Genomic DNA, 26,148 nt, shown 5'->3' on the forward strand with positions numbered 1-26,148 from the left:
AGTAAAGCTCAGAAAGTTTAAGTAACTTCCTCAAGGTTCTAGAGCTAGAAGAGGGTCACAGTAGAATTCACACTTGGGGATGTCTAACTTCAAATCTCTTAGCCTCTCTGCTATCGTTTTTTTCTTCTTTGCGGTACGCGGGCCTCTCACTGTTGCAGCCTCTCCCGTTGCGGCGCACAGGCTCCGGACGCACAGGCTCAGCAGCCATGGCTCACAGGCCCAGCCGCTCCGCAGCATGTGGGATCTTCCCGGATCGGGTCACGAACTCTCAACCACTGCGCCACCAGGGAAGCCCCTCTCTGCTATCTTAAGTCCATGCAATTCAGGATTTGTTTTAATCAGTGCCATGGAAATTCTCACTCCACTGAATAGGATCGCTGAAGTGTTCTCTGTCTAGATTTATATACATATTTTCCATTTAAACAAAGGAAACAGAAGAGGGGAATTCATCATGGGTTATTGCGGTAGTTTTACAGCAATTTAAGCAATAATGACATTTAAGTAACAGTGATATTTAATGATAGCATAATAATAATAAAATAATAGCTCTTAAATGTATTGAAGATGAATTGCATGCTGAACTCGGTGCTAAAATATTTCCATGTATATTTTGTGCAAAATCCTTATGAATATTCTATCAGATGAGCTTTATGTGTAACTCCACCAGGCATACTTCTCTTATTCCGCTTTCAAAGATAAGGAAATTGATGAGAAGTGTGGTAACCGTTTGATCAAGATGAGACTGGTAATAAGTTGTGAGTATGAATTTAAATTCAGGTCTAACTCCAGAATTTGATTCTCAATCCATACATGAAAATTCTGATAATTCCTTTGATAAGGGTATGGTCTATGTTCTCTCCTGGAAAACATCCCCCATTATGTCTGCCTGTGCTCATACCTTCAGAACACAGTCAAGTTTGAAACATGATAAAAATGTTTAAATAGTGTGCTTTAATAAATGGAAATATCTTCATCTAAACAATAACACAGAAAGGCAGGCTGAGCCCTTTGAAGTGGCTTCGTTGCTATCTTCCATCCAGAACAAGAGAAGGAATCAACAGCTGCAGAGTAAAGAAAGCATGAAACCCAGAGATGGAGGATTCTGTAAACGACCAATTACAAGACTATTCAGCCACACTTTCATAGCAAGAGGCAAAATATTCCATTAAACTGAAAATTCTTCTACCCCTCACTCCAAGGCCCACACAAACATTAATGTTGCATTTATTAGGATGTATTTCCTGTGCTCTATCAACTTGACTGTCAGCAACTGTATTAATACAGTCCTTTCGCTTTGCACATATATCTGAATGATGGATTCCATGACTGGAGTTTTGTAGAAAGAGTGGAGTGAATGAAGTAAAGTTTGGGACGAGCCATCATAATCCATAATGATGGGCACTGAATCAGGACAAGAAGAAACCTCTCTTCTCATTTATTTGAATGAAAATTCTACTATATGTTTATTGCCTCTGTACAGGGCCATCTGTTGAATAGTGGAAAACAAGCATCTTTCATTTGGAGGTAGGATTTGTGTGCTCAAGTTTCTATGGGCCTGCAGAATTAATCTTGTTTTAGAAATGAAATAAAATGTAATTTCTTACTGTAAGTAGATGTGGTTAAGCAACTGGCAACTTTGATGTCTTTAAATCACTGCAGTTTCGGGGTAGGCAAATCTATAATTATTTCAAGCACTTCTTTATTGGTGCAACAATTGAGCAGTGTACATAGTGGTCAACAACCTGGGCATTGTCAGACGACTCTAAGTTTGAATCTAGACTTTGCCACTCACCAGCTATGTGACTTTCAGCTATGAGAAGCACTTTCTTCAGCTTTACAGTGTGGATTATTACATGCCCTTTGCAGAACTACTGTAAGAACTAAATGTATATGGGCACAGTGGCTCATAGTAAGGGCTCAAATTAGTACTGTGGTCACTACTAGTAGTATTGAAAAGAAATTAGAACTTCTATTCTCATAAAGTGGGATATGTGTCCCTTTATCATTGTAATTTCATACCATTTTACTTTTGACCTTATAATTTAATAGCTTGATCCAAGAAACATTTAGCAGTAAATATAATTGAAAGAAGATTACCTGTCAAACATGCAATACTGTAGCATCAAGTGTGCTGGCACAATACTCTTCTCCGATAATCAACCTGTAAAAATATGTTATTGTCTTCTTTTTAATTAAGCACATTGAACATACATATTTACTGTGCCAATTGGCGAAAGGTCCATTAATTAATCAGTCTAACTAGATGTTGCATAAACGTCTTCTAAACATAATCGTATATGTATTTTATTTGTTGGGAAAATGTGTTTGAGATTGTTCTTTTCTGCCTATTTAAAGTAAAAGAGGGTGAGAAGTAGAGTTAGGCTTAATGTACTTTGTACTCCATTATGCCATGAAAATGCTTCTGTGCCCTGGAGACAACAACAAAAGATTTGCTTTAATAACAAGAATCAAGTATGTTCTAAAGCTTCCAGGTAGGAGGCGTATAGGTTGCAGTTTATATCAGAAGTCTTTGCTCTCTCTCTCAACTGCGTCTAGATGGGAAAGATGTGGTCACAAATGCTTCAACGTGATATAGTAAATGTTGGAAAAGAGGGGGGTAGGAGGCAGAGTTTTGAATATCTCAAACCTGAGCTAGAAGGATTTTATTTAAAGAAAATAGCGGATATTATTTTTCACTTAAGGAATGCCACTCAGCAAACCTGACATTAATGTAGGAAATTAGCTCTTTTAGCTATGATGCTTTCAAATGCACATGGCTGAAAACAAATTCAAAATAGTCAAAGGAAATTTAAAAACAAAAACCAAACAACAACAACCACCTCAACAAACAAGTACTAGAAATTCAGGGATGCAGCCATATTCAGATACAGTTGGATCTGGAAGTTCCAGAGTATCAGCAGGGTTCCAGCTCTCTCTCCATCGCTCAGCCCTGCTTACCTCTGCAAGACTTTATTTTACAGAAAGTCTCTTCTTGTGCTGGATGGTAACTGGGAGTCCCAGAGTCGTATCTCCCCAGCTTAGAAATTCCAGAGAGAAAAGACAATTCTTCCATTTTTCTCTGAGAGAAAAGTCCTGGGGAGGAATCTGATAGACTTAGCCGAGGTCAGATGCCTACCCATGAGCCAATCACCTGCTTTACTGGAGTTCAGTCCCTGGAGACTCATCCCGGGGGGGGGGGGGGGGGGGGGCGGGGGGCCGTGAGGAGGCAGGATGGCATTATCTGGCAGTTCTCCAAGAAAAGCCTGCTGTTTTTGTAAGATGAAAGGGGAGAGGACATGGATAATGAAACCTGTATCTGCTTCTGTAAAATCCACAGAATCTTACTCCCTGCCCTGTGTCGATGACCATGCAGTAAGCTGACCCAGGAGGTCATTTTTCCCACAACAGTCTTCATATATATGACTAAGGAACACACTGGTAAAAGAATATGGGAGAAAGTCTGAGTATGACAAGTCAGCTAGACTGATATTAACTAAAAAAGCTGTGTGAAAATATCCTTAAAAAGTTGCCCCCAACTCACTCAAAGTCCAAAGTTGGAGCTGGAAATACAATGTCATGGAGTTTGGATAAGAACAGGTTTTCTCCAAGCTGAACTATGACACAGAGATTAGAGACTTCTAGAAACTATACTTTTTCAAAGAAAAAACATCACATGAGAAAAATGAGGCCTAGAAAAATTAAACGACTTAAGGTAACATAGCTAATTAATGGCAGGACTGAGACTAGAATATACTTTGTGTAATTGGCTATGGTCTTTTTTGTTTGTTTTTGTTATCACTTCAAAACGAGACAAACTTAAAGAAAGGAAACACAACCAAGGCTCAGTGGTTGGAAAAGAGATGGATGTGAACGCCCACTTGTTTCTTACGTATAAAGTTACCCCTCGCAGTGTTTTGGAGGAGAAAACGCTGGCTCTTCCCAACGCTGGTTACATACACAAAGATTCCAAAGACAAGACAAGTGCTTTGCAAACAAAGTAACTAGAACCAGCTCAGGCTTCCCCGCGCCGGGTCCTACGTTCCACGGTCAGAACCACCAACTGTATCCCCCCGGGGAACAAAGTGATTCAGAAAAGCTAGCGTCTTCAGAGAAGGGAGAAAACTTAGCCGGGAAGAGAGTCAGGAGGAAACTTGCTCAGCTTCTTGCTGGGGTCTGAAACGATCCCAACAGAGTCCTTAAACCCCTCAGGTTTCCCCAATCAAGCACCCTCGCCTCCAACCTGGGCCACCCCAGATCTGACTATCAGAGGAAAGAAGTCTGCGGACGCACGGAGAGCTGACCACCCCACGAGAAGGACCTACGCGCGGCCGCGTCCACTCACCCGCCGCTCCCCGGGAGACTGGAGACCAGCCCGGGGTCCAAGTCCTGGGCGTGGCAGACTCGTCGCTCTCCGGGCCCAGCTCCAGCTCACCTCGGCGCGGCCCGCCTGGGCGCCGCCATCTTGACCAGAAAGGGGGCCTCGCGCCGGAGCCCCCTGAGCGGGCGCCCTGAGCGGAGCCGGAGCGCCGGGGAGCCCCAGGTCGGCGCCCTACGTCCGCCGCGCGCTCGCGCCCCGTCCACGAGCGACGAGAGTCCCGCACGCAGCGCCCTACCCAGGCTTCCGCGGAACCGACGCCCCGCGCAGCCCGCACCACGGCTCAGGCAGCGCCGAGGGCGGCCCGGGCGGAAGAGCGGGCGCGGGGCACGCGCTCGGTAACCTGGCAACGCGGAGCAACCCGGCGTCTCCGGCGAACCCCAGCCCTCCACCAGGAGGAAGCACGGACCCCCGCACCCGCCGCCCAGCCCGCGCCGCCCCTCGGTCGTTCCGCCCGCCGCTGCCCGCTGGCTATGGTCTTTTAAATCCATGATACAACGTCTATATGTAACAAATCTGTTAAACCCTAAATGTTTATGATATTCAAGTAATCCATTATCTGAATTATTCTTGAAGATAAAACATCCAAAGACTTCTTAATTGTATGGGTATACATACATAAAATACACGTGGAGGTAACTTCAAATATAGTATGTGCCTGTCTCTAATTCCTTCCCTCTCCGCTCTTTTAAAAAATGCCCCTTTAAAAATTGCCCACTCACCATCTGTTAGGTAAATTTGCTGAAACACAGTAAATGTGGAGACAGAAATTGTTATAGAGACTATTCCAAATGGCACCGACACCTGTATTTATGAAATTTTTAAAAGGGTAAGTTAGAGTTGATTTTTTTTTTAAATCCCACTATAGTAACACCACATCATCCTAGGTGCCCGGTTCTATCCAATTACATAAGATGGAGAAAGAGAGAGAGAGAAACAGAGAGAGAGAGGAGAAAGAGAAAGAAGAAAGGAAGAAAACCAAGTACTTATGTATAAAGTGTTGCTCCCAAAGTTTGAGATTATACTCAAGCATCAATGAACAGAAGGAAAACACTTACAAATTTACAAATGTATTTCATTTATGGTATGAGGGACACAGGTTGAGATTTGCAACACGCTCCCACAAGGGTCAAATTGACCACTTTTTTCTATCTAGTTGCTCTTGAGAGAACAAAACAATTGAAACAGATGCCATTCAATTCCAAGTCTATAGCTTAGACCATGTCGCTGCACATGAAATATTGTTCATTCAGAGTCAGCACATAGCAAGAGTAATTTATACTCTCAGAGTGTTTGCTCTCAAGCCAATAGCAGAGAAGCCTTGACTAAAAACGTTCCCATTAATTTCCATTGTAATATATCTTACTTATAGCCCATGAAACAGTGGTCAGGAGAGATTTATTCTTTGGACACCATATTATATAATCTCTCCACTTTAAGCCATCCCCCACTCGGCGATTATTTTTTAAATATGTTACTCGTAGTCAATATTAATTTACATTTAATCTTTCTTAGCATTAGGAGAGTATTATTTTGTACAGGCTCAGAAACAAATCTCCCGAAATTCCTCCCTGATGCTCCCTTCAGGCTGAAAATGCATTGCAGGGTGGCTGCAGTGACTTAATTCTAGTTGGCAGAGCCCTGGCCACACACTAATTTCATTAGCCTCAAACTCCTGGATTTGAAAGATCCACTGAATATGATTCCTGTCCTCTGACATGTCACTTACTAACCAATTCAGCGTGCATACAGAGGAGAGAAAGGACTCAGCTCTGGCCCACCGGCAGGCAGATGAGAATGCCCAGTCAGAGACACTGTTTACATCTGAGTGGTCATTCTTGCCCGGGTCCTCATTTTCAGGAAGGAAGTTCAATCCAGGCTTTGCTGGCAGCTGCAGCATTTGTTACATCCATTACTATCTCCTTGTTCCTTCTTGCCCCCCAGTGCTTAGCATCCCCCATTTCAGTCACTAAGTCTTCCTTCCCCCAGCCTAGAAGCTTACCTCACCATAAATTTTTATCTCAAATGATAGGTTTGGCACATTCCCCACAGCAACCCACAGGGACTGGGGAAAAGAAAATTCAGATCTCTGGAGAGCTAAGAATTCAACCATTTAGAGGAGTTTCTTTTATACAGGACAGTCTTCATTGAGCTGAACCCTGCAATCCCAGAGAAGATTCACCTACCCGTTCTTTTCTTCTTTCCCTAAAGTGACTGTGTCTTTGAACAATGGGTCTGTGTTCCCCTATTCTCTCTATTCATTTTGCAGGTTTACAGAGGCTGGGAAACTGGGGACTGGACTTACATGCCAGGAGCTTCTAAGATCACACGCAAAAATAAGGCTACGGGAAGAGATTGTTGGAATCTATCTCTGTATATTTGAACATGGGCAGTGGTTAACCAGGATGCTCACACCAAGCTTATATCCAGCTTGCAGCACAAGCTACAAGTTGGTGCATCCCTCCTACTACCAGCCTCTTCTCAATAAATGCAGGTGAAAACTGGGGGCTCTTTTCCCTCAGCTGTTCAATCCAACATGAATAGCTGCAATTTGCAAATTAGAGGAAAATGACAGTGTTTTCTCTGAATGGTTTTGGTCCCAACCCACACTGCTAATGTTGGCATTCAGTTCCTTTCCTTCCCAGTGCAGGGAACGGGGGAACTAAGCGTAAGGCAAGCGTTCTCTTTTCTTGCAAGTGCCTCAGATCCACACACCAGAGAAGGAATCAGCTCCCCCTGGAATCTTTTTCAGCAAACACATTCCTTCAGCCTAGTCGGCAAGCTCTCTCTTGACTAAGATTTCACTCTTTTTTCAACAGGCAGGCCCCTCTGCAGTACTGCCCAAGCTCCAAGTGAAGGCACCAAAATAATTTTAAAAATGTCAAACAGCAAATGTGTCTTCAACCCCCAGAGCTCCAGTAAAAATACTGTGAGTTGCCCCTGTGGTTCTCAGGCGACCTCTGGCCTCATCCTCCCTGCAGCGCTGCCTCCTCAGGTTCTCTAGTTTAAGCTCAGAGGTAAAGGAAGTGCTTCTGGGTTTTGCTTACAACAACCCAGGCTCTTCCTGAAAGCATTACCTCAAAGTGAAGGCTGCCCAGAAGCACTTTTGGCCTTGCAAACATCTAGAGATCTCCATGGTGGCATACTCAAGAGGTGCTAGAGATGCTCAGAGGCTCAGAGGGGCCATACCAGGCTGCAGCTTTAGACAGGCACCCCTCCTTCTGGCACAAACACAAACTTCATACTCCTGGGTGCTGATGTAGTGACAGCTTGAATCACAAGGAGTCCCCTCCAGAAACCCAACATGCTTCAGGAAAGGCACTTGAGAGGGAGCCAACTTTTTAGCTACGGGGAGCATAAGGGTCAGCCAGAACATCTGGAGAAGGGACTAACTGAGCTTGGGTCCTACCAGGCAGGGAGAGAGCTGTGCATTAGGAAAGGATCACTTCAAGACAGAGATGAACAAAAAACTTGGATACAGGGGTAGAGAAGGAAAAGAGAGGCAGAAATTGAAAAGGAGAACATAAAAACAGAGAGACAAAAAAAAAAAAAAAACAGCAGGGAGAAAGAGACACAAGGAGAGAGACACACAGGAAGAAAGACAGAGAAACAAGAGAACCCATAGTCACGCAGACCCTGAAACTCAATTTCTTCATCCAGAAGCCATCCATCTATACCCAGGGCGGCACAGGAGCTGTGGGGCCGAGGCTGCGGGAGCAGGCGGTGAGAGAGCACTGCAGCACCGCCCACGGCTCAGCTGGCCCGATCCGCCGTCCTCGCATCTTCCGCCGTTGCCCGCCTGCACCCGGAGCTAGAGGACCGCCCGGCCTTGCTCGGCGCACCCTACTGCCTCCCTCCAGGCGCCTTCTTGTCTGGCTCTGAGAATCGTCCTCAAAACCCAGGACTGGGGTTGGGGGCTGCGTTAGGGAGGTCGTGGGAAAGGATGGGCACAGGGTGGGTGCAGAGAAAGCGATTGTGTTTCGCAGTTAGCATGAGCTCACCTCCGGGCTCTGAGCTGGCAGGAGTAGAAAGCTGATCGCCCGGCTCCTGCCAGTGGCCGGATCGCAAAGGCAGTTTAGACGGTGCAAACAACTGCCCAGAGCAAATCACCTGGGGGCACGTCTGCCGGTGGCTTCTCCCCGCTTGAGGACAGTCCCCACGCCTTCCGCCCCATGCCCTCGCAGAGACAGGTTACAGGTCGGGAAATCCAACCCGAGCGAAATGGGCAATTCACGTCCAAATGTAGGTGAAGACCTAGCCTTCGGTTTAAGAAGTGCCTCCCTAAGCGCTTCTCGAAATTTTCCAAGGCAGCTGCAGCTTGTCGGGCGGCTTGGGGCAGGGTAGCTGGGGGGTTGAGAAATGCCTAGTTTCTAGGCGTCTTCTCATCTTTCATATTCCTTGCGCCTAGGTGGCTCTCACAGGAGCCCGCCCGGCACTTTTACAAGCCTGTTTTGGAACCATATTTCACTCGAATGCAAACCCATTTAAATCATCGCCTTGTTTTTCGGAGACTGTTTCTTGTCAATGGGGCCATAAATCCAGAATGTCAAGCCGGATGGAGCGGAGCGCGGACAGGGGAGAGATGGAAGGGAAATGAATCAAGCAGGGAAAGTACCTCCTCGGGTGAGGTGGGAGGGATTCGGCAGGATCTCCAGGGTGGAAATGAGCGAAGGCTGACCAGACCCCGCACCCCTGGAGTCCAAGCCAGCCTTCAGGATAAAGAGCGCAGGGAGCTACGGCGCGCTCTGCCCCGGAGGGAGCGCCCCCCTACCTGGAAAAGCCTCAGGATGTTGGCTACCACGGTGGAGACCAAACTCCCCGAAGCCCCAATCACTCCAACTACTTTCTCGGGCTTGACGAAAACCGGAGGCTCGCCGTTGGTGCAGCGCACTGCGGAGGTGTCCTTCTGGATGAGCGCCTGGACGAAAGTGAGCGACTGTTCGAGCGCATAAGTGTCCCTGGAACAAGTGTCCAGGATCCGCGCTCCCAGCGTCACGTTGGGCAGCAGGTTGGGATCGCTGTTGATCTGGTCCAGGGCGTAGAGCATCGCTTCCAGCCTGTGGATCCCGTTCTCCCTCTTGATGTCGCCGCAGGGCACTCCGCTGGGACCCTTCGCGTGCACCGGGAACAGCCCCCCGAGGGTGACGTCCCCCTCGATCCGAATGGAGTGCGAGGCGTACATCTCCTGGCCGCGCGCCGCCGCCGCCAGCGCGCACAGAAGCACCTCCAGCACGCAGCAGGGAAACTTCATCAAAGTCAGGGCGCGGAGCAGCTTCCCCAGCTGGACCATGCTGCTCCCGCGGCTGCGGCGGCGGCGGCGGCACTGGAGGGGACGGTGGCGGGCCCGCCGGAGTCCTGGCCCCTTGGGGTGAGCTCCTCCGGTGAAGCCCAGGGTCTCCTGCGGGCGAGGGGGGTAGGGGCGCCCGGGGAAGGGCAGCCGGCGAGGATGGGGGGTCCCGCGGCGCCTGCCAGCTTGGGGCGCCGTGCGCTCTCGGGTTCCCTGGCCAGCGCGCCGCGCTCGAGCTCGCGCTCGGTGGCTTGCAGCTCGAGCTCTCCAACAGCCCAGCACTGGGGAGAGAGCGAGGATGGCTATCGCTTTAAATGCGCGTTCGGCTCCCTCTCCTCCTCCGCCCACTCCCTCCCACCCTCGCTCGCTCTCAGGCTCTCCCCACCCTTCCCAGCGCCCACCCTCCCCACGGTTTTGCAACATCACGCAGGGAGGGGCTGCGTGCTGAGGTAAGGGGGGAGGGAATGGGTGGGCGGCTGTGGGGCGGGGGGAGTACCTCCGATTGGGAGTTTCGAGATCCCCAGGGAATCTGGGGATTGCAGGTCGCAGGCGAAGGCTGAGCTCCTGCTTCGGTCTCACTGTAGAAGCCGCTCGCTCGCCCGCCTGCACCCACACGCACATTCTAGGCACAGGGTGGCATCAGCCCCGGACAGGGCGGTTCTAGCTGGGGCTGACTGCTTCCAACCCTGAGGTCCGGAGCCGGGGCTGTCAGCGCCGGGAGAATGCGAGGTAGTCGAAAGTGATGCCGCCAAGCATGCAGGGTAGTAGGGAGAGCCCAGTCTCTACTGCTAATTCGTCTGTGCCAGTTTTACCTAAGAAAAACACACAGGAGCCTGATTTATGATCTAAAGAACCTTTACGCAGAGACTTCTCCGGGGCCAGGCACTGGGCTAGCCTGTAGGGAAAGACGCCAACAAGAAATGCTGGGAATGGAAATGCATCTTTGGTCTTCAGGGGTTACTGTGGCCGGAGCCGGATGAAGTAACCCTGGTCTCCAGTAAATCTGTGGCGGATTCGCTCCTTTTCTTCCTTTCATCGCAAGAGATGGAACAACTGAGAACTCTGCAGAGCGCACTTTCTTCTCTGGCGCTGACAGGTGTAAGGCTCCCTCCTACCCATTTCCAGAGTTGCTTTTGGGCTGATGTCAGGTTTCCTCGGGCAGGAAATAGCAAGAAAGAGGTGACAGTAGGAGGAGCAGACAGAAATCTCCCTATTGATCCAGTGATCCAGTGATCCATTCTTTTTTTTTTTTCTGGCTGAAAATTTGGGGGGTTTGGGGAATGGAATCAGGATGCCAGAGCAGGTTGTAGTGCAGTTAGGAAGCTGTTTTTCAAAGGTGTCCCATCCTGCAGGTCCAGCCCAAACTTGGCCCAGTAAAGCAACAAGTGGCCCTAGTTCCTACACAAGGAAGGGCAATGTATCTGCCCTTGGTGCCCACGTGTACTGCTTATGGTGGTCTCTACTCTTGCTGAGCCTTTCTGTTGGAGTGCAGCGAAACTGTCTTATACAGAATTGAGGGCGCAGAGAAAACCAAAACAAGACTATACTTTCTGTTGTAATGTTAGTGTACTAAAGAAAAATGTCCTTGCACATAAATAAAACAACACACACACACACACACCTAAAAAGTCAGAAGTTGGGAAGTTGGTTGTGTCTTCCACCAACCACCTGTATGACCTTGGCACTTCTGTTCCTGTGCCTGAGTTTTACTTTGCCCATCTGTAAAATGATGAAATTGAATTGAATGTTTTACAGGTTAACTTTTAACTTTCAAATCCTCTGTTGAAATAGGCCATGCACCTTTGGCCATGGTGTTCTTTTTAGACCAATATCCTTTGTTGCTTTATGTGTAGGGCACCCATTTTTTGATACCCAAACAACACTTCAAACATTTCCTGGTACAGAGGATATTTTTTTTCTTGTTGACCACCCATTTACCGTCCTTCTAGGGAGAGTCCAGTCCATCATTTTCTTTTCAGACATGCCCCTCCTCCAGGTTTCAATACTTAAGGTTTGAGGAGGAAAAAAACCTTCTGGCTACAGTGTTCAAGGAAGGGAATAGAGGCTAACAAGAGTTATGCAGGGCTAATCCCTGGACTTCTGCTGGAGTAACGAGGGTGATGACATAGGGTTACCACTGTCCAATAGACAATCCGTGCCGGAGTTAAAAGAAAAAGGAGCCTCCTTCCTCTAAATGCTTTATGTATATCTTTTGGACAATGTTACACTATTTGATTTTGTAAAAACATACCATTTTACTGCCATCTTCAAGAAAAGTGATGTAAAAACTATGCGAAGGGCTTCCCTGGTGGTGCAGTGGTTGGGAGTCTGCCTGCTGATGCAGGGGACGCGGGTTCGTGCCCCGGTCTGGGAGGATCCCACGTGCCGCGGAGCGGCTGGCCCCGTGGGCCATGGCCGCTGGGCCTGCGCGTCCGGAGCCTGTGCTCCGCAGCGGGGGAGGCCGCAGCGGTGAGAGGCACGGGTACCGCAAAAAAACAAACAAACAAACAAACAAACAAACAAACAAAACACTATGCGAAGCTACCCCTGCATACAATGTGATCATCCATCACTCATAGATGTGATGCCCTGCTATATAAGTGCACACCTTGTGCAACCTTATGCTGTGATGCGCCCGCCCCTTCCAGGCAGCCCTGGAGCTGCGAGAGTATAAGCCTGCAGCTGTGCCAGAAGCTCCCACATAAACAGGGAAATATTTGAATCCCATAATGAGAGATACCAGAGAGGAGAAAAGGCAGAGAGAAGAAGGGGTGGGGAAGAGAGAAAGGGACCTGGTTAAAACATGTGAACTCCTGGATCCACATGTGCCTGAAAGATTGCCTCTGTTTTTTTTTTTTTTCAATTATATAGTATTTTATTTCTGTTGTTTGAAGTCAGAATATCCTCTTGTAACTCACCTATTCTGCTATTCAATACATTGGATCAAAAAGGCTGGAACAAGTGCAATAGATATCCTGTTAAGGCAGCATTAGCTAATTTGTGTTCCCAAGGATGCCTTTCTATTGCTTTGCTTTTTTGGAAAGGGGAAAAAAGCAATTTGGAAAGGGGAAAAAAGCAAAGCAATAGAAAGGCATCCTTGGGGACACAAATACTGTGATCCTAGTATTTAGGCATCAGTACCTCAGGCTATATTTGATAGAGACTGTATCCTTATTTAGTTTTTAATTTAAGGCTATTTAGTAGGCACTTGGTGCCAAAAAATATATTTGAAGAGCTGTGTTACAAGTAATAACACTTGATTTTTCACCTGCCCATGTGAAGATTTATGCTCTCCTCTTCCATTTCCAGGTCACAGCTTGCAACTGCTCAACAAATAGTTCTTGGCTGACTGTTGAATGTTGCCTTATTCTGTGTTCTCTCTTTGCTCTACTCATTCTCCCCAAACATCTGGCAGCAATCATTATCTTCTTTTTGTTGCAGTCATCTGTGTGCATGTTTTATTTCCCTTGCTAAGCTGGAAGATCCTTGAGGGTAAGGGGCTAGGTATTATAAGGGGCTAGGTATTATTTATCTTTTTACCTCGGACAATGTTCAGAATGGTGTTTTGTACCTAAGAAGCACTCATGTGTTGAATGAATCAGAATTGGTTTGCCATTCCCCACTGCCTTTATCTCACAATACCAGAAACATAAAGTGGGCAGAGCAGAAACGACGGCAAATAAATTGTCCTCTTAGTCACAGAATGCAGTTTCTAGAACTTAAAGAATAATTAGTAGATTTTGAAATAATTTTGTTTTACAAAAATTTCATAAGATTGAAATACTCTAACCTTAAAGCTCTCGATCAACTCTAAAGGAGGGCTTTAATTGGCTCTTCCTGAGTCAAGTGTTTATTCCTGGGCCGATAACTGGAATAGGATCTGGAACTTAATTGGTGACGCAGTATTTGTTTGAGATTATATGAATGAAAAATCTTTGTGTAAGAGTGATTAATCTAAAACTTGGCCAGTCATTGTCCTAGTGTCATATTAAATTGCAGGAGAATCTAGTTTTAGGCACAAAGATCATAAATATAAAATGTGTTCCCAGGCTTGGTTCTGTGTAGTCAGTAATCTATACTCACCCAGTCATTAATAAAAATGAAAGTTAAGGACTCAGTCCTAACTTATATGCTTAGCATTGCATTTTGTTAACAATCTCAGTTTTATTTTCTTTGCTCTCCCCTGTCCATCATCTTCTGCAGAAAATAATGTCTCCACTTTCAATTCCCTGTCTATTTAAATCCAATTTGTAATTTATAAAGTTGTCCTCCTTAAGGGCTGCTGCTTCTGCCACAGTAATGTACTCTGGCCATTATTATACTCTTCCATCTTTCATGTAGGTCTCCATCCATAGGTTTTGTTTTCATAGCTTTTTTTTTTTTTTTTTGGCGGTACGCGGGCCTCTCACTGTTGTGGCCTCTCCCGACGCGGAGCACAGGCTCCGGATGCGCAGGCTCAGCGGCCATGGCTCACGGGCCCAGCCGCTCCGCGGCATGTGGCATCTTCCCGGACGGGGGCACGAACCCGTATCCCCTGCATCGGCAGGGGGACTTTCAACCACTGCGCCACCAGGGAAGCACTATACTTATGTTTTTATATTTGCTTATTTACTTTTGTCTCCCCCCTCAGCTCAAGAGAGACTATATTCATCTGTGTTAATCACTGCTGTGTTTCCTGAACATGCCTATAAATCATACTGAAGAAGGGTGCCTGAAATTTGGTAAGGGATCAATCAATTTTCTTGGCTGGATGAAGAAATGTGTTCATAAATTAATGAACAGATCTTCGGGGCTTCTGACTTGAGGACTAATGGGAAGAGGATGGCAAATGGTTGGGACAGGGTACTGCAAGAAGTAGTATCCTAACAGATAAGATTGTGTTCATTTAAGTAGTTTTAATGAGAGAGCTGGGAACTAGGGACACACAGCATTAAGGTTTTTATAATGCATTCTGTAGAGTTCTTTTTAAGTCTGTACAAATATCATTGAAAATATATGCATACATATACACCTGTGTTACTTTACTTAGTGCTTTACAAGAGCCCCTCAAGGAAGGGGTAGTAGCAACTCTCAGTATCCTTCCTTTATGATGAGCTTAATTTATTCAAAGTTACATCATAATTTATTTGTAACTGTGAAACTAGACTTAGTTATTGAATAGACCCTCCCTAGAAACGTATGACGTTAATAAAACCAACAAAAATTTGTTCAGTTTCCAATGATAGACACACTACAGACTCAATTATGGGCCATCCAGTTTAATGAAGGGAAGAAGTGATTTAACAAATATAGAGCAAACAGAATATGAAGTTTTATCCTCCATTAATATTAGTAACGGATAGTGTGGGCTCCAGTGCCTTCAAGATAGCTTGAGACCATCATCTCTGTGTCATGGGCAGGGGGATGTTCAGCCAGGATGTCTTTCACCGTCACTGAGAAAAATTTCCATAATATGTAATGATACCTACTGAAACTGATATGGGGCATTCGGGTAATAAGGAATCCATTAGCATATTTTTCCGGAAGCCTTGACTACAAAATGAAGACAGTAGATTTGGACACTTTCAGCCATGAAGAAGTTGTTTGGATATTCATCTTTATGCCGAATGAAGTAAGCTTATTTCATCTCTGCAGCTTCCCATATACCATTTTCCCACCTCTGTTTTATGTTTGGAAAGAATTTTAGAAATTGAAAGTCAAGTTAAAAAGTGAGTGACAACTTAAATGATATATGGAATATTTTGCTGACTTACAAGAGCATGCAGAATTAAATATGACCCAGTTCAAATGTTTATTTTAATGTGTATGTTGAGGTGGAGTTTTCAAGGGGCCAGAAAATGAGAATTCACCTTCCAGTGTGTGTTACCAGTTCTGTTCATTGCACAGAATCATCTTCATAAAACATACTGTGTTCTATGTACCTGGTATATATCTCAATTAGTTTGAAGAATTTCTCAGATACCTCTTAATATGTAATGCTCCAATTCCAATCTTGCCATGTCCTGTACCAGTGACACAGCACACAGGAGTTTTATTTCTCTTTATTTCTCTGGGCTGTTCAGAACCCAATGAAAGAACAATGGAATGGGATCAAAGAGATCAGGGTTCTTGTCCCAGATTTACCATAAAATAATTGTGTCCTCTTGGGAAAATTATAGTCATTCTAGGTCCCTTTTCTTTACTTTGACAGAGTTGCACTAGATGACCCCAAATAATATAGCACTCTTTCAGTAGTAGCTTAGATGTTATTGGTATTCTGAAACAAATGAAGACACTGACACATGGAGCTGTGCAACATCTCTGTAACTCTGTTGTCTTAGAGTTGCCTCCATTTTACAGATGATGACTGTGCATAGAAGTAGATGTTTGGAACCAGCGGTTCCAAAGTAAGTGGAGGTAAACCACAAATTTCCTTCCTTCCTGAAGCTCACTTAGCCAAAACATAGGCTTCTGAATATTAAGCTGTAAAGCATATTATCAGTACATTTTAAAAGAAGCTATTCTTCTAGGATTTCCAATTAATAGCAGGAGGTTTTGAAATTCTTAAAAGATCATCTAGTTTTGTGAGATTTACAGCTCTATTTTCCTGTCAAGCAAGTTGTATTAGTGCCAGACAGTCATCTGAGCTTCTGGATGCTTCTCTGAACCTCTTGAAGTTTTCTTCTTGCTATCTGAAATGCATGCCAGATAAGCCTTTTTCTAGAGCGTATGTACAGACTTGTCTATTTTTATATAGGAAAGCGATGCAGTGAGTCAAGTCGGGGGTTAAGCCCTCATTCTCAGAGTGGTATTGAGCTCCTGGTGAAATATAATCATCATTTCCTCAGAATCGAAAAGCAGTTATCTCAGGTGTATAATCCCATTAACTATTTATACATTTACGTATGATACATGTATTTATTGTACCTACGAGGTGTGTTCTCTTTGGGAAGTACAAAGCTCTTAGAGACATAGGTTGTTCGTTTTTTTGTTTTCCCACAAATACTGTGACCCTTTGAGCAGGAAGGTCTATATTTTACTAACATCTAGAACCAGCAGTTAACACGGTGTCTAAGATGTAGTCAATAAATATGAAATAGATAAACGAACACATTTTTATGTAAGGGCCAGGACATGGACAAATAGAAATTTTTCATTTTCAGTCACAAAGCAACAACAGACATAAAAATGATACAGACAACAAGTGCTACGGTCATTCAAAGAAGGCATAGAATAGATAGAAGGATCTCCTCTATGGCACAGGGAACTATACTCAATATTTTGTAATAACATCTGTATGGGGCATCTGCTCCACACCAGGCCCTATGACAGGTGCTTACATACTTTCCCTCTCCCTCATCCTATGGGGAAAGTACCTCTGCTATAGATTTAACATTTGCCTCCCCCATTAATAACTTTTTTAAACCTTATTCACATTGCATCAAAGGGATGCTTTGATGCACTGCTGAGGTCTTCTCAGCAAAACTCATGGGAATTTGGTATATGAGGATCCACAATAGCGATCCATTTCATCAGTATCAATCTTTCTGGACAGTTTGGGTGGAAAGGACAAGTCCTGAAGGTGCGATACCTTCACCACATGTACTAGCATTGGGTCTTGCTTGTGTGTGTGTCACCGACTTCAGACTTGCTGTAGCAATAATAGCTACGATACTGTAGAGCTGAGAGTCTATTTAAGTATTTATAGATATATACATAAGATAAAAGCACCTAACATTTTTCTACCTATTGCTTACTTTCCACAGCGGTGTACACACCACACTTTAGGAAACAGTGATGTTGTCCAATTTGTCTTCTCATTTGAAGATGAGAAATGAAGATCTGGAGACCTTTCATTGCTCAAGGTCATTCGAGTGTTTAAGGGCAGGATGCTGGGGTTCCTGACTTCCAGGGAACCTAACTTTTCTCTGAAATTATACTGCCCCTTAATCTCTTAGCCATACATAAAACAAATATTGGTGACCTCGTGACATGCCAGCCCTTGGGTGAAATGGAGATCTGTGACTGGCTCTCAAACTTTTAAGAAATGGGAGTCTAGAAAAAAAAAACCCAAAACAGTCATGCAAAGACTCACTGGGCTGGAAGGGGAGCCCGTGGTCGTCTAGCTCAGTGCTGGGCTGAACCCTGGATCGTCCAAGGAGGGTCTTGGAGGCCTCTCTGCAGGCCAAGTAGTCAAGGCATAAGGGGGAATCAGGCAGGTTTGCTTCTGTTTCTTCATGTTATTTTCATGTAAGATAGCACTGAAAACTTCAAAAGTAACACTGGAAATGTGCTGTGCTTGTCCATTTTCATCTTATAGGTAATGACATGAAGGCTCAAAGGGGGATCATGTTTTTCTAGTTAATAACAGACAACATTCCTCATCCAGCATTCCTATAGCTTAAAAAAGCAATAGAGGCAAGTGGGTCTATGAACGTGGGTTTTGTGGTCACGCAGATTTGAACTTGCATCCCAGCAGGGCTTGAGTGGAGTTTTTCTCTCCAAATTAGGCAAATTGCTTCTCCAAGCCTCATGGGGTGGTCAGTGTTGTTATAGGGGAGTGAGGTAAAAGCATTTTCTTCACCATATCCTGCCCCAGACATGTTATCTGAAAGGAAGGAAGGGAAAATGGGAGGGATATATGGAGAAAGAGGGAGGAAACTAAGGTGGCAGAGAACATTCCTAAAAGTCCTCCATGTTACTTCTGCTGTGCTTCCACACACTCCTTGGGACCTCGCTTGCCAACAGAAATGTTGATTAAGCACTCTGGTTCTTATGTACTTTCTGCATTGGGAACACTTATAGTTAGGTTTCAGGGCTCTGAACTCCCCAAACTGGGGAACTTGTCATTAAAAGGTCCTTTTAAAAATCACAAGTGCCCCAAAGTTTAATGGCATTAGATTTTGGAAATGATTTCTTGAATATGACACCGAAGGCACAGGCAACAAAAGGAAAATAGAGAAATTGGACTTCATGAAAATTTTTAAAACTCTGTGCATCAAGACCCTATCAACAGAGGAAAAGGGCAATCACAGAATGAGAGGAGATGTTTGGAAATCATATATCTGATAAGGGATTAATATCTAGAGTGTACAGAGAACTCCTAAAACTCAACCACAAAGGAAACAACCTGGCTAAAGAATGGGCAAAGGACTTGATTAGACATTTCTGCTAAGAAGATGCATAAATGGCCCATAAACACATCAAAAGATGCTCAGCATCACTGATCATTAGGAAAATGCAAGTCAAGACTACAGTGAGACACCACCTTACACACATTAGTGTGGCTACTATGAAAACAAAAAATAACAAGGGTTGATGAGGATGTAGGAAATTGGAACCCTGTGCACTACTGGTGAGGATGTAAAATGGTACAGCCATTGTGCAAAATATCATGATGGTTCCTCAAAATTAAAAGTAGGATTACCATATGGTCCAGTTCCACTTCTGGGTATATACCCAACACAACTGAAAGCAGGTTTTCCAAGATACTTTGTATACCTATGTTCATAGCAGCATTGTTCACAACAACTAAACTGTGGAAGCAACCCAACTGCCCACTGACAGATGAATAGATAAGCAAAACGGGGTGTATACACAACAGAATATTATTCAGCCTTAAAGAGGAAGTTCTGACACAGGCTACAACATGGATGAATCTTGAGGACATGATGCTAACCTACCAGTCACAGAAAGACAAATGCTCTCGATTCCACTTGTATGAGGCACCTAGAGTGGTCAAGTTCATACAGACAGAAAGTCGAATGGTGGGTGCCAGGGGCTGGGGGTAGCGGTTGCTGGAGGGCAGAGAGTTCCAGTTTTTCCAGAAGAAAAAAGTTCTGGAGATTGGCTGCCGCACAACGTGAATCTCCTGAACGTTTCTAAACTCTACACTCATAAGTGATACATGATACAATTTTATGTGCATTTCACTACAATTAAAAACCAAACATGGACTTCCCTGGTGGCGCAGTGGTTAAGAATCCGCCTGCCAATGCAGGAGACACGGGCTCGAGCCCTGGTCCGGGAAGATCCCACATGCTGCGGAACAAGTAAGCCCATGCGCCACAACTACTGAACCTTCAGTCTACAGCCTGCGAGCCACAGCTACTGAAGCCCGTGTGCCACAACTACTGAAGTGCATGCACCTAGAGCCCATGCTCTGCAACAAGAGAAGCCACCACAGTGAGAAACCCACACACCGCAACGAGGAGTAGCCCCCGCTCGCCGCAACTAGAGAAAGCCTGCGCACAGCAACGAAGACCCAACGCAGCCAAAAATAAATAAATTAATTAATTTAAAAATTAATTTAAAAAACTATTAAAAAAATAAAACACCAAACACAAGTGGCCCTCGGAGACACAGTAAATATTTTTGTCATTCACAGTTTAGAGCTGCCTCATTGTCAGGGTGCTAGTCTTCAGTCAACTAGCTGAGAACTGGTAGGGAGGGGATGGGAACTTCCATGAAAGAGCTTCTGAAGCTAAGTAGCCTGGTCCATTTCCTAATTTCTTCAACGAATATCTGAGTGCTTGCTGGAGCCAGTCACTGTACTTGGTCCTCGAGATAGACAGTTGTGAAAACATGTATAGAGAGCCTTGCAATCTGGGAGTGAGAGGTGGGGTAGGGAAGGACCCGCAAATGAAAGCATGGAAGTTTTTAGCATGTTACCAGATGATGCAGGTTACGGGAACAATAAAGCATCAAAGGGAAAGAGGGCTACCCTAATTAGAAGGGGACATGTGGACAGACCGGAGAGAGCAGCCCCTGTAGATATGGAGAGAAAGATCATTCTAGGCAGAGAGAATAGTAAGTGCAGGAGGCTATGGGGAGGGAGCTGCTAGGAACAGCCAGGGACAGCGTGCCAGTGTGTCTGGAAGGGCTTGAGGGAAGGGGAGGGACGGTGTGTGTGTGTGTGTGTGTGTGTGTGTGTGTGTGTGTGTGCGCGCGCGCGTGCGCGTGTGTGTGTGTGTGTGTGTGTGTGTGTGTGTGTGTGTGTGTGTGTGTGTGAGAGAGAGAGAGAGAGAGAGAGAGGGAGAGAGAGAGAGAGAGAGACGGGGGTGGGGATGGGGAGGGGGAGAGAGGGAGAAGACTGCTTTTATTCGAATCCAGATGGGAGCCTCTGAAGGGTTTTGAGCTCCGAGCAACACGATCTGACTTGGGACTTACCAGGATCACCGTGACCACTGTACCTAGAACGGATTGAATGGGAGGGGGCAAAGCAGAAAAACGCATTTGAAAGGGGTGCACAGAAGGGGAGAGCAGAGCTGGTGGGACCTGAGGGGAGAGGTTTTCTGTCTCTTGCAGGGTGCCGGCTAGGGTTTAGTCTGGGAGTAGCCGCCCCACTCCCCGTCTGCAGCACTCTGCCCTCCTCACCTCCTGTAAACGGAGGCTAAGTGCATCCTTGAGGCTCTCCCAGAGAGTTGATGGCCTGCCTGGGACAGTCCTGAGTCACAGCCCCTTGGCTGTCACCAGCTCCAGGGATTCTCCTGTCCTGAGCATTAACCTCCCTCAGGGGGAGTCCTCATTCTCCAGGGAGGAAATGGATATCTCACTGCTGTGGGCTCTTAACTCCTGTAAAGCTGCAGGACAAATGACTTCGCTGAACATGCTTCATGCAGGGAAGAATGGGTAATCTCAGAGAAGGGAATAAAACTTCTCAAAACTCCGAACCAGGGGATTGCAGAGAAGCTCGCTGTCTTCTCTCTTGGGTGCGTGTGTGTGAATCAGGGAAGGAGAGGGCGGGCACCGACTTGGGTCTCGGTTCGCCCCCGCGGACCATTCTTCCAGGGCAAGTTTTTCTTAGCGTCACTCGATTTCCTGAAGTGGGAGAATGAATACCCAGTGTAGAAAAGGGGGAAGAAAAGCGTGTTAGTGAGCATGAAATATGGTCATCTGATGACTTGTCCATTATGTATTTGAGGAAGCGAAGATTCCGAAGACCTTCACCTACTCAAGGAGAGGAAATTGCCTCTGTCTACACCAGGACCTCTTACTTTTGCCACTGGTGACATTTTGTGTCCAATAATTCTTTGCTGTGGGCTGTCCTGGGCATTGTGGGATACTCCTACAGTATCCCTGGCCTCTGCCCAGCGGACGTCAGCAGTCCTTCCCCAGCTGTGACAGCAGAAATGGCTCCTGAACTTGTCAATTGTCCGGGGGGCGGGGAGCTGGGGGGAGGGGGGCAGAGTTGCTCTGGGTTGAGAGCCCCTGACCCAGGCTCAGCAGGCACATGGGTGAAGTCAGGACTGTGTATGTCATGTCCTCTCTGGATAACAATAATCGATGGAGTTAAAAACTAATAGTGGCTTCTGCTTGGTCACTGGGACAGCAGAGCATTCACTGTTCTGCCTTGAGAGAACAATTTTCCTGTGTTTTAACTAATAAGGCCCTTGTGATGGCTGGATTCTGGGCACCCCAACTAATAAGCGTGCCTATAAGGCAAAGAAACCAAAACCAACGTCCTCCCTGATTGCCAGGGAAGGGGCATGTTTTCTTTCCCCTCCCTCTCCTGGATCCATGCAGTAATTAGCCAAAGTAAAATGAATATTAGCTCATGCTTAATTGCCTTTACAGTGTACTCGCCAGCACTGATGCAGTAGTGCTAAAGCAATGTTTTTTAATAAATGTTTTTAAATTTATTTTTATTTTTGGCTACATTAGGTCTTTGTTGCTGCGCGTGGGCTTTCTCTAGTTGTGGTGAGCAGGGGCTACTCTTCGTTGCGGTTCACGGGCTTCTCACTGGGTGACTTCTCTTGTTGCAGAGCACGGGCTTTAGGCGCGTGGGCTTCAGTACTTGTGGCACACAAGCTCCGTAGTTGTGGACACGGGCTTAGTTGCTCCACAGCATGTGGGATCTTCCCGGACCAGGGCTCGAACCCGTGTTCCCTGCACTGGCAGGAGGATTCTTAACCACCGCACCACCAGGGAAGTCCCTAAAGCAATTTTTTTTAACTTTATGGCTTTAAATAATCCTTGGTTCTGAAATTCCTTGTACGCCTCAGCTACGTAACCACAGGCCCCTCTGCCCTAAATCCTTTTCTTATACTTTGTAGCTTTTTAAGCAACGCCCCTCTTTAGGAAGACATAATCCCTTCTCTGTAGAAAACATGAAAGACCTGAACAAATCAAGATTTCTCCATGGAGAATTCAGCTAGTCCTGTGCTTAGCTCCGAACAAGGAAATCCATCTCTACACCAAGCACGCCATTACCCGGACTAATGCCTGACTTGAATAACAAGCAAATTATTGTGCTTTTAATTGTACCCTGCTCAGTCACAAAGCACGTGTGAGAGAGGAATGTGCCCAGCTTCTCCAGGAGAAACAGGTCAGGCCTCTAATCCTCCTTTTCTGTCACCTTCCCCTCCCCCTTTCCAATCCTTTTTCTTCTCAGCAGAGCAGAGAGAAAAAAAAGAGACAGCTAAATTATGTTTAAAATGGAAGAGTCTCAAAGAAGAAAAACGGCGGTCAGTACTGACTTGGGAGAGGATGCATTATCTATCCACAGCCTCTGCAGTGTGGGCCATTTGAGGACAATCAGTGTTCTAACCGGCTTGCTGGAGGGCGATATCTGCGAGCCTAAACCAGGCTTTCTCAGCCTCAGCACGACTGCTGGGTGGGGTTGGATGCTTCTTTGCTGTGGGCCTGTCCTGTGATGGAAGGACTTTTAGCCTCCCCTAAGCTGTGACCATCCAAAGTGTCCCAAGACACTTTCAAATGTCTCCTGGGTGCAAAATTGCCCCTGGTTGAGAACCACGGCCCTAAGCCCTTCCATATTGGGATGTACTTGCTCTCTCTCCCATTCTCTCCCCCCCGCATACACAAAACCCAGGAAAATCATGGTTCCTCTGTTAAAACTGGGGAGATCAACGTGCTCTTCGTGTAGGTAGAATGAGCGGAAAGGAAAAAGACACTGACTTGTGTGTAGTCAGGGGACAGAGTGGGAACCCCCTCAACGCCAAGACTGAAAAGAGTCTTAGGATGTGGCTGTGTTTCTGGCTCCCTCTGGGAAGTGGCAATGCTCCTGGTTGAACAAGCCAACTTTCGAACGCCTCTGCCCTGTGCACTTTGGAATCGGGCTTGCTGTAGGCGAGATGAGGAGTGATGGCGAGGCTGCAGAGATGAAGGCGTCTGTGAAGGTGCTGACTGTCTCCTCCCACACTACTTGGGACAGGGGAGAACTACCCAGCTTCGGAGAGATACCCATTGCTCAGACAATGACGATCCTGGCTTGGACCTAAACATCGGGATGAAAGAGGGCTACTGACAAGACAGACGTTGTGCAAGCACGGGGTTGCACTTTCATTACAGACATTGAGGCAAACATTTCACTCCTGGTGATATAAGACCTCCCCTATTTTTAGGAACTTACAAGAAGCATTATTGCTTGTTCTTACCGGCCAGAAGGAAAGGCAGGAGAACGAGCACACTGCAGTGAGCGCCCATCTCCACTAGATGGCGGTGTACATCTTCCTCAGAAGCCAGGCGGGCAGCGCTCTGGGCAGCTCGTTGGCCTAAGCAAGACAAGGGCCACTCTTCTTTCGGGAGACAGGCGTCTCCTGTCATTGTCGGCACAAACAGCCCCAAACAATTGCACTGACCACACAGCTCTAAGCCACGTTCCAGGGCACTGCCGTCTGTTCAGGAGTGAATGCTGGGAAAATGAACCACGCTGCTAATTTGCTTGATTGGGGGGAAAATAAGATCTCAAGTGACAGTGGGTGTAATTTATTTTTCCAACAAGAATAGGGGCAAAGCCATTTCATCCCCCCCCACCCCAACTGCTACCATAAATGAAAGCAATCACCTAATTAGTCCTGAATTACTAACTGGCAGGGTAAAGATCTGCTGGAAGTCAAGCTGAAGTGGGGAGTCTGGAGAAAGGGATGTGATTTCTGCAGGGGAGGAGGGGAGGGGTAGGGTGGGGTGGGAGGGGTGGAAGGGGAGGGGAAGGTCTGAAGCCCATTGTGAGGCCCTGCGCCCCTGTGGTCTGGGGGCCGTGCTGGCCCTGACCCTGGGAGAAAAAGAGGCTCAGTCATGTCTTCAGGCCGTTTATTTTGTGCAGGAGAATGACTTTATAAACCGAAGGAAAAAGAACCTGTTGGAGAAAACCTATCCGAGAGTTTCTCTGAAAATGCTACAGATGGAGATGAACTGGCTTGGGAAAGAGAGCACAGCCCTGTGGCGCCTGGCCACCCCGCTGCTGGTGGACCCCCCCCCAGGAAGGTTCTGTCACGGAAACGACAGGCAGATCTGAAACCAAGTTGGGCTTTACGTCATGAAGAAATCCCCCAAAGGAATGGAATAAAGGCCTCCTTTCACACTTTGGGTTTTGCATGTGTCCTGAGGAAGCGCCTCTTCCCCAGCTGAGACAGTGCGCTGTCCCCGCGACCCGGTGAGCGGCCCTCGTCCTGCGGGGAAAGCAAAACAGCAGCGGGGTGGGTGCGCGCCCAGAGCTGCCCCTGTCGCAATTGATTTGTTCAGGGGTGACTTCTTGCATTCTAGTTAGATGTGACTTTAATCGAAGTGCTTTCCTAAGGCGATTTATCACAGCTGTGAACCGTCAGTTTGCACAACTGCTGCTCTTTTAGGGAAACGCACAGGCTCGGGGGGCGGAGGGGCCGGCGCGGGCTCCCCTCTTTCCCACGGACCGGCCCGCGTGCCCCTCGCCCACCAGAAATATGTGCGCTGCGTCCTCAGAGGCCGCCGCTTCTGTGCTCGGGCTCCTCTGCTGTTTCTGGCTGCTGAACAGCCATCTCCTCTCTCCTGGGAGGGGCAGCTGGTTTCCTTTTGGGGCGCTCCCCTTCTCCCCGTCTCAGCTCCTGCAGCGGAGACGAGGCTGCCCCTCTCTCCCTGCACGCTGTGGGCTGGGTGTGCAACCCGGCTCGGGCCACAGTCCCCCACCGTCCCCGCCGACCCCGCTCGGCGCCCACCACAGCCGGCAAAGCCCACACGGGGCGCCCAGTTAAAGCTGAACCACAGATGAAAACCACGACTTTTTAGGGTGTCTTCAACATTGCATGCAACATATTTCTACTAAAAAAATTACTGTTTATCTGAAGTTCAGCTTTAACGAGGCGGGCATCCTGTATTTTGTCTGGCAGCCTTCTTGGTTCTAAAGAAAATGTTTGTCCAGAGCAGGTCAAATTGGAATCAGCCTAGGACTTTTAACTGGAGCTTTGGGGAAAAAATACTTAAAAGGTATCTGTTGGGACTGCTAGGCTGGTAGGATTCATGCTTGCAACTGCTGGGAGCCAGCTTTGCTATCATGTGGGGAGAGCTGCTTGAACTAGAAGCCAACACCACAGAGAGCAGACCTGTTTCATTTGAACAGGTGGATCCAGCTGTTCTTGAAGCTGGCCCGGTGGGTGGTAGAGGTCAGGGTGCTGATGGCCAGGAGGGATAATAATTTCCTACCCCTCAAATCTGGGAAATGAAAACAGCAGGGCTGAATGTGCCCACGGGGCATGGCTTCTGTTCAACTGGAAGAGTGGTGAATGGCTATTGG

The 26,148-nt window shown here is 46.7% G+C and overlaps 1 protein-coding gene and 1 long non-coding RNA gene across 2 annotated transcripts; both read right to left on the minus strand.

Annotated features, from left to right (window-relative positions):
* Positions 1-7: 7 nt before the first annotated feature.
* LOC137218178 (uncharacterized) lies at positions 8-4,657 on the minus strand. Its single transcript, XR_010940512.1, has 3 exons — positions 4,343-4,657; positions 2,098-2,161; positions 8-1,061 (listed from the first exon to the last, which is right to left on the minus strand). It is a non-coding gene; the product is annotated as an uncharacterized lncRNA (long non-coding RNA).
* An 838-nt stretch (positions 4,658-5,495) lies between these two features.
* Positions 5,496-9,992, minus strand: LOC137218180 (metabotropic glutamate receptor 7-like). The gene has a single exon (XM_067724957.1). It carries the CDS (start codon positions 9,663-9,665, stop codon positions 9,087-9,089), a length of 579 nt encoding a protein of 192 aa, XP_067581058.1. The 5' UTR covers positions 9,666-9,992; the 3' UTR covers positions 5,496-9,086.
* Between the last annotated feature and the right edge of the window lie 16,156 nt (positions 9,993-26,148).

Source organism: Pseudorca crassidens, unplaced genomic scaffold (assembly GCF_039906515.1).
Source record: "Pseudorca crassidens isolate mPseCra1 unplaced genomic scaffold, mPseCra1.hap1 Scaffold_332, whole genome shotgun sequence".
NCBI lineage: Eukaryota > Metazoa > Chordata > Mammalia > Artiodactyla > Delphinidae > Pseudorca > Pseudorca crassidens.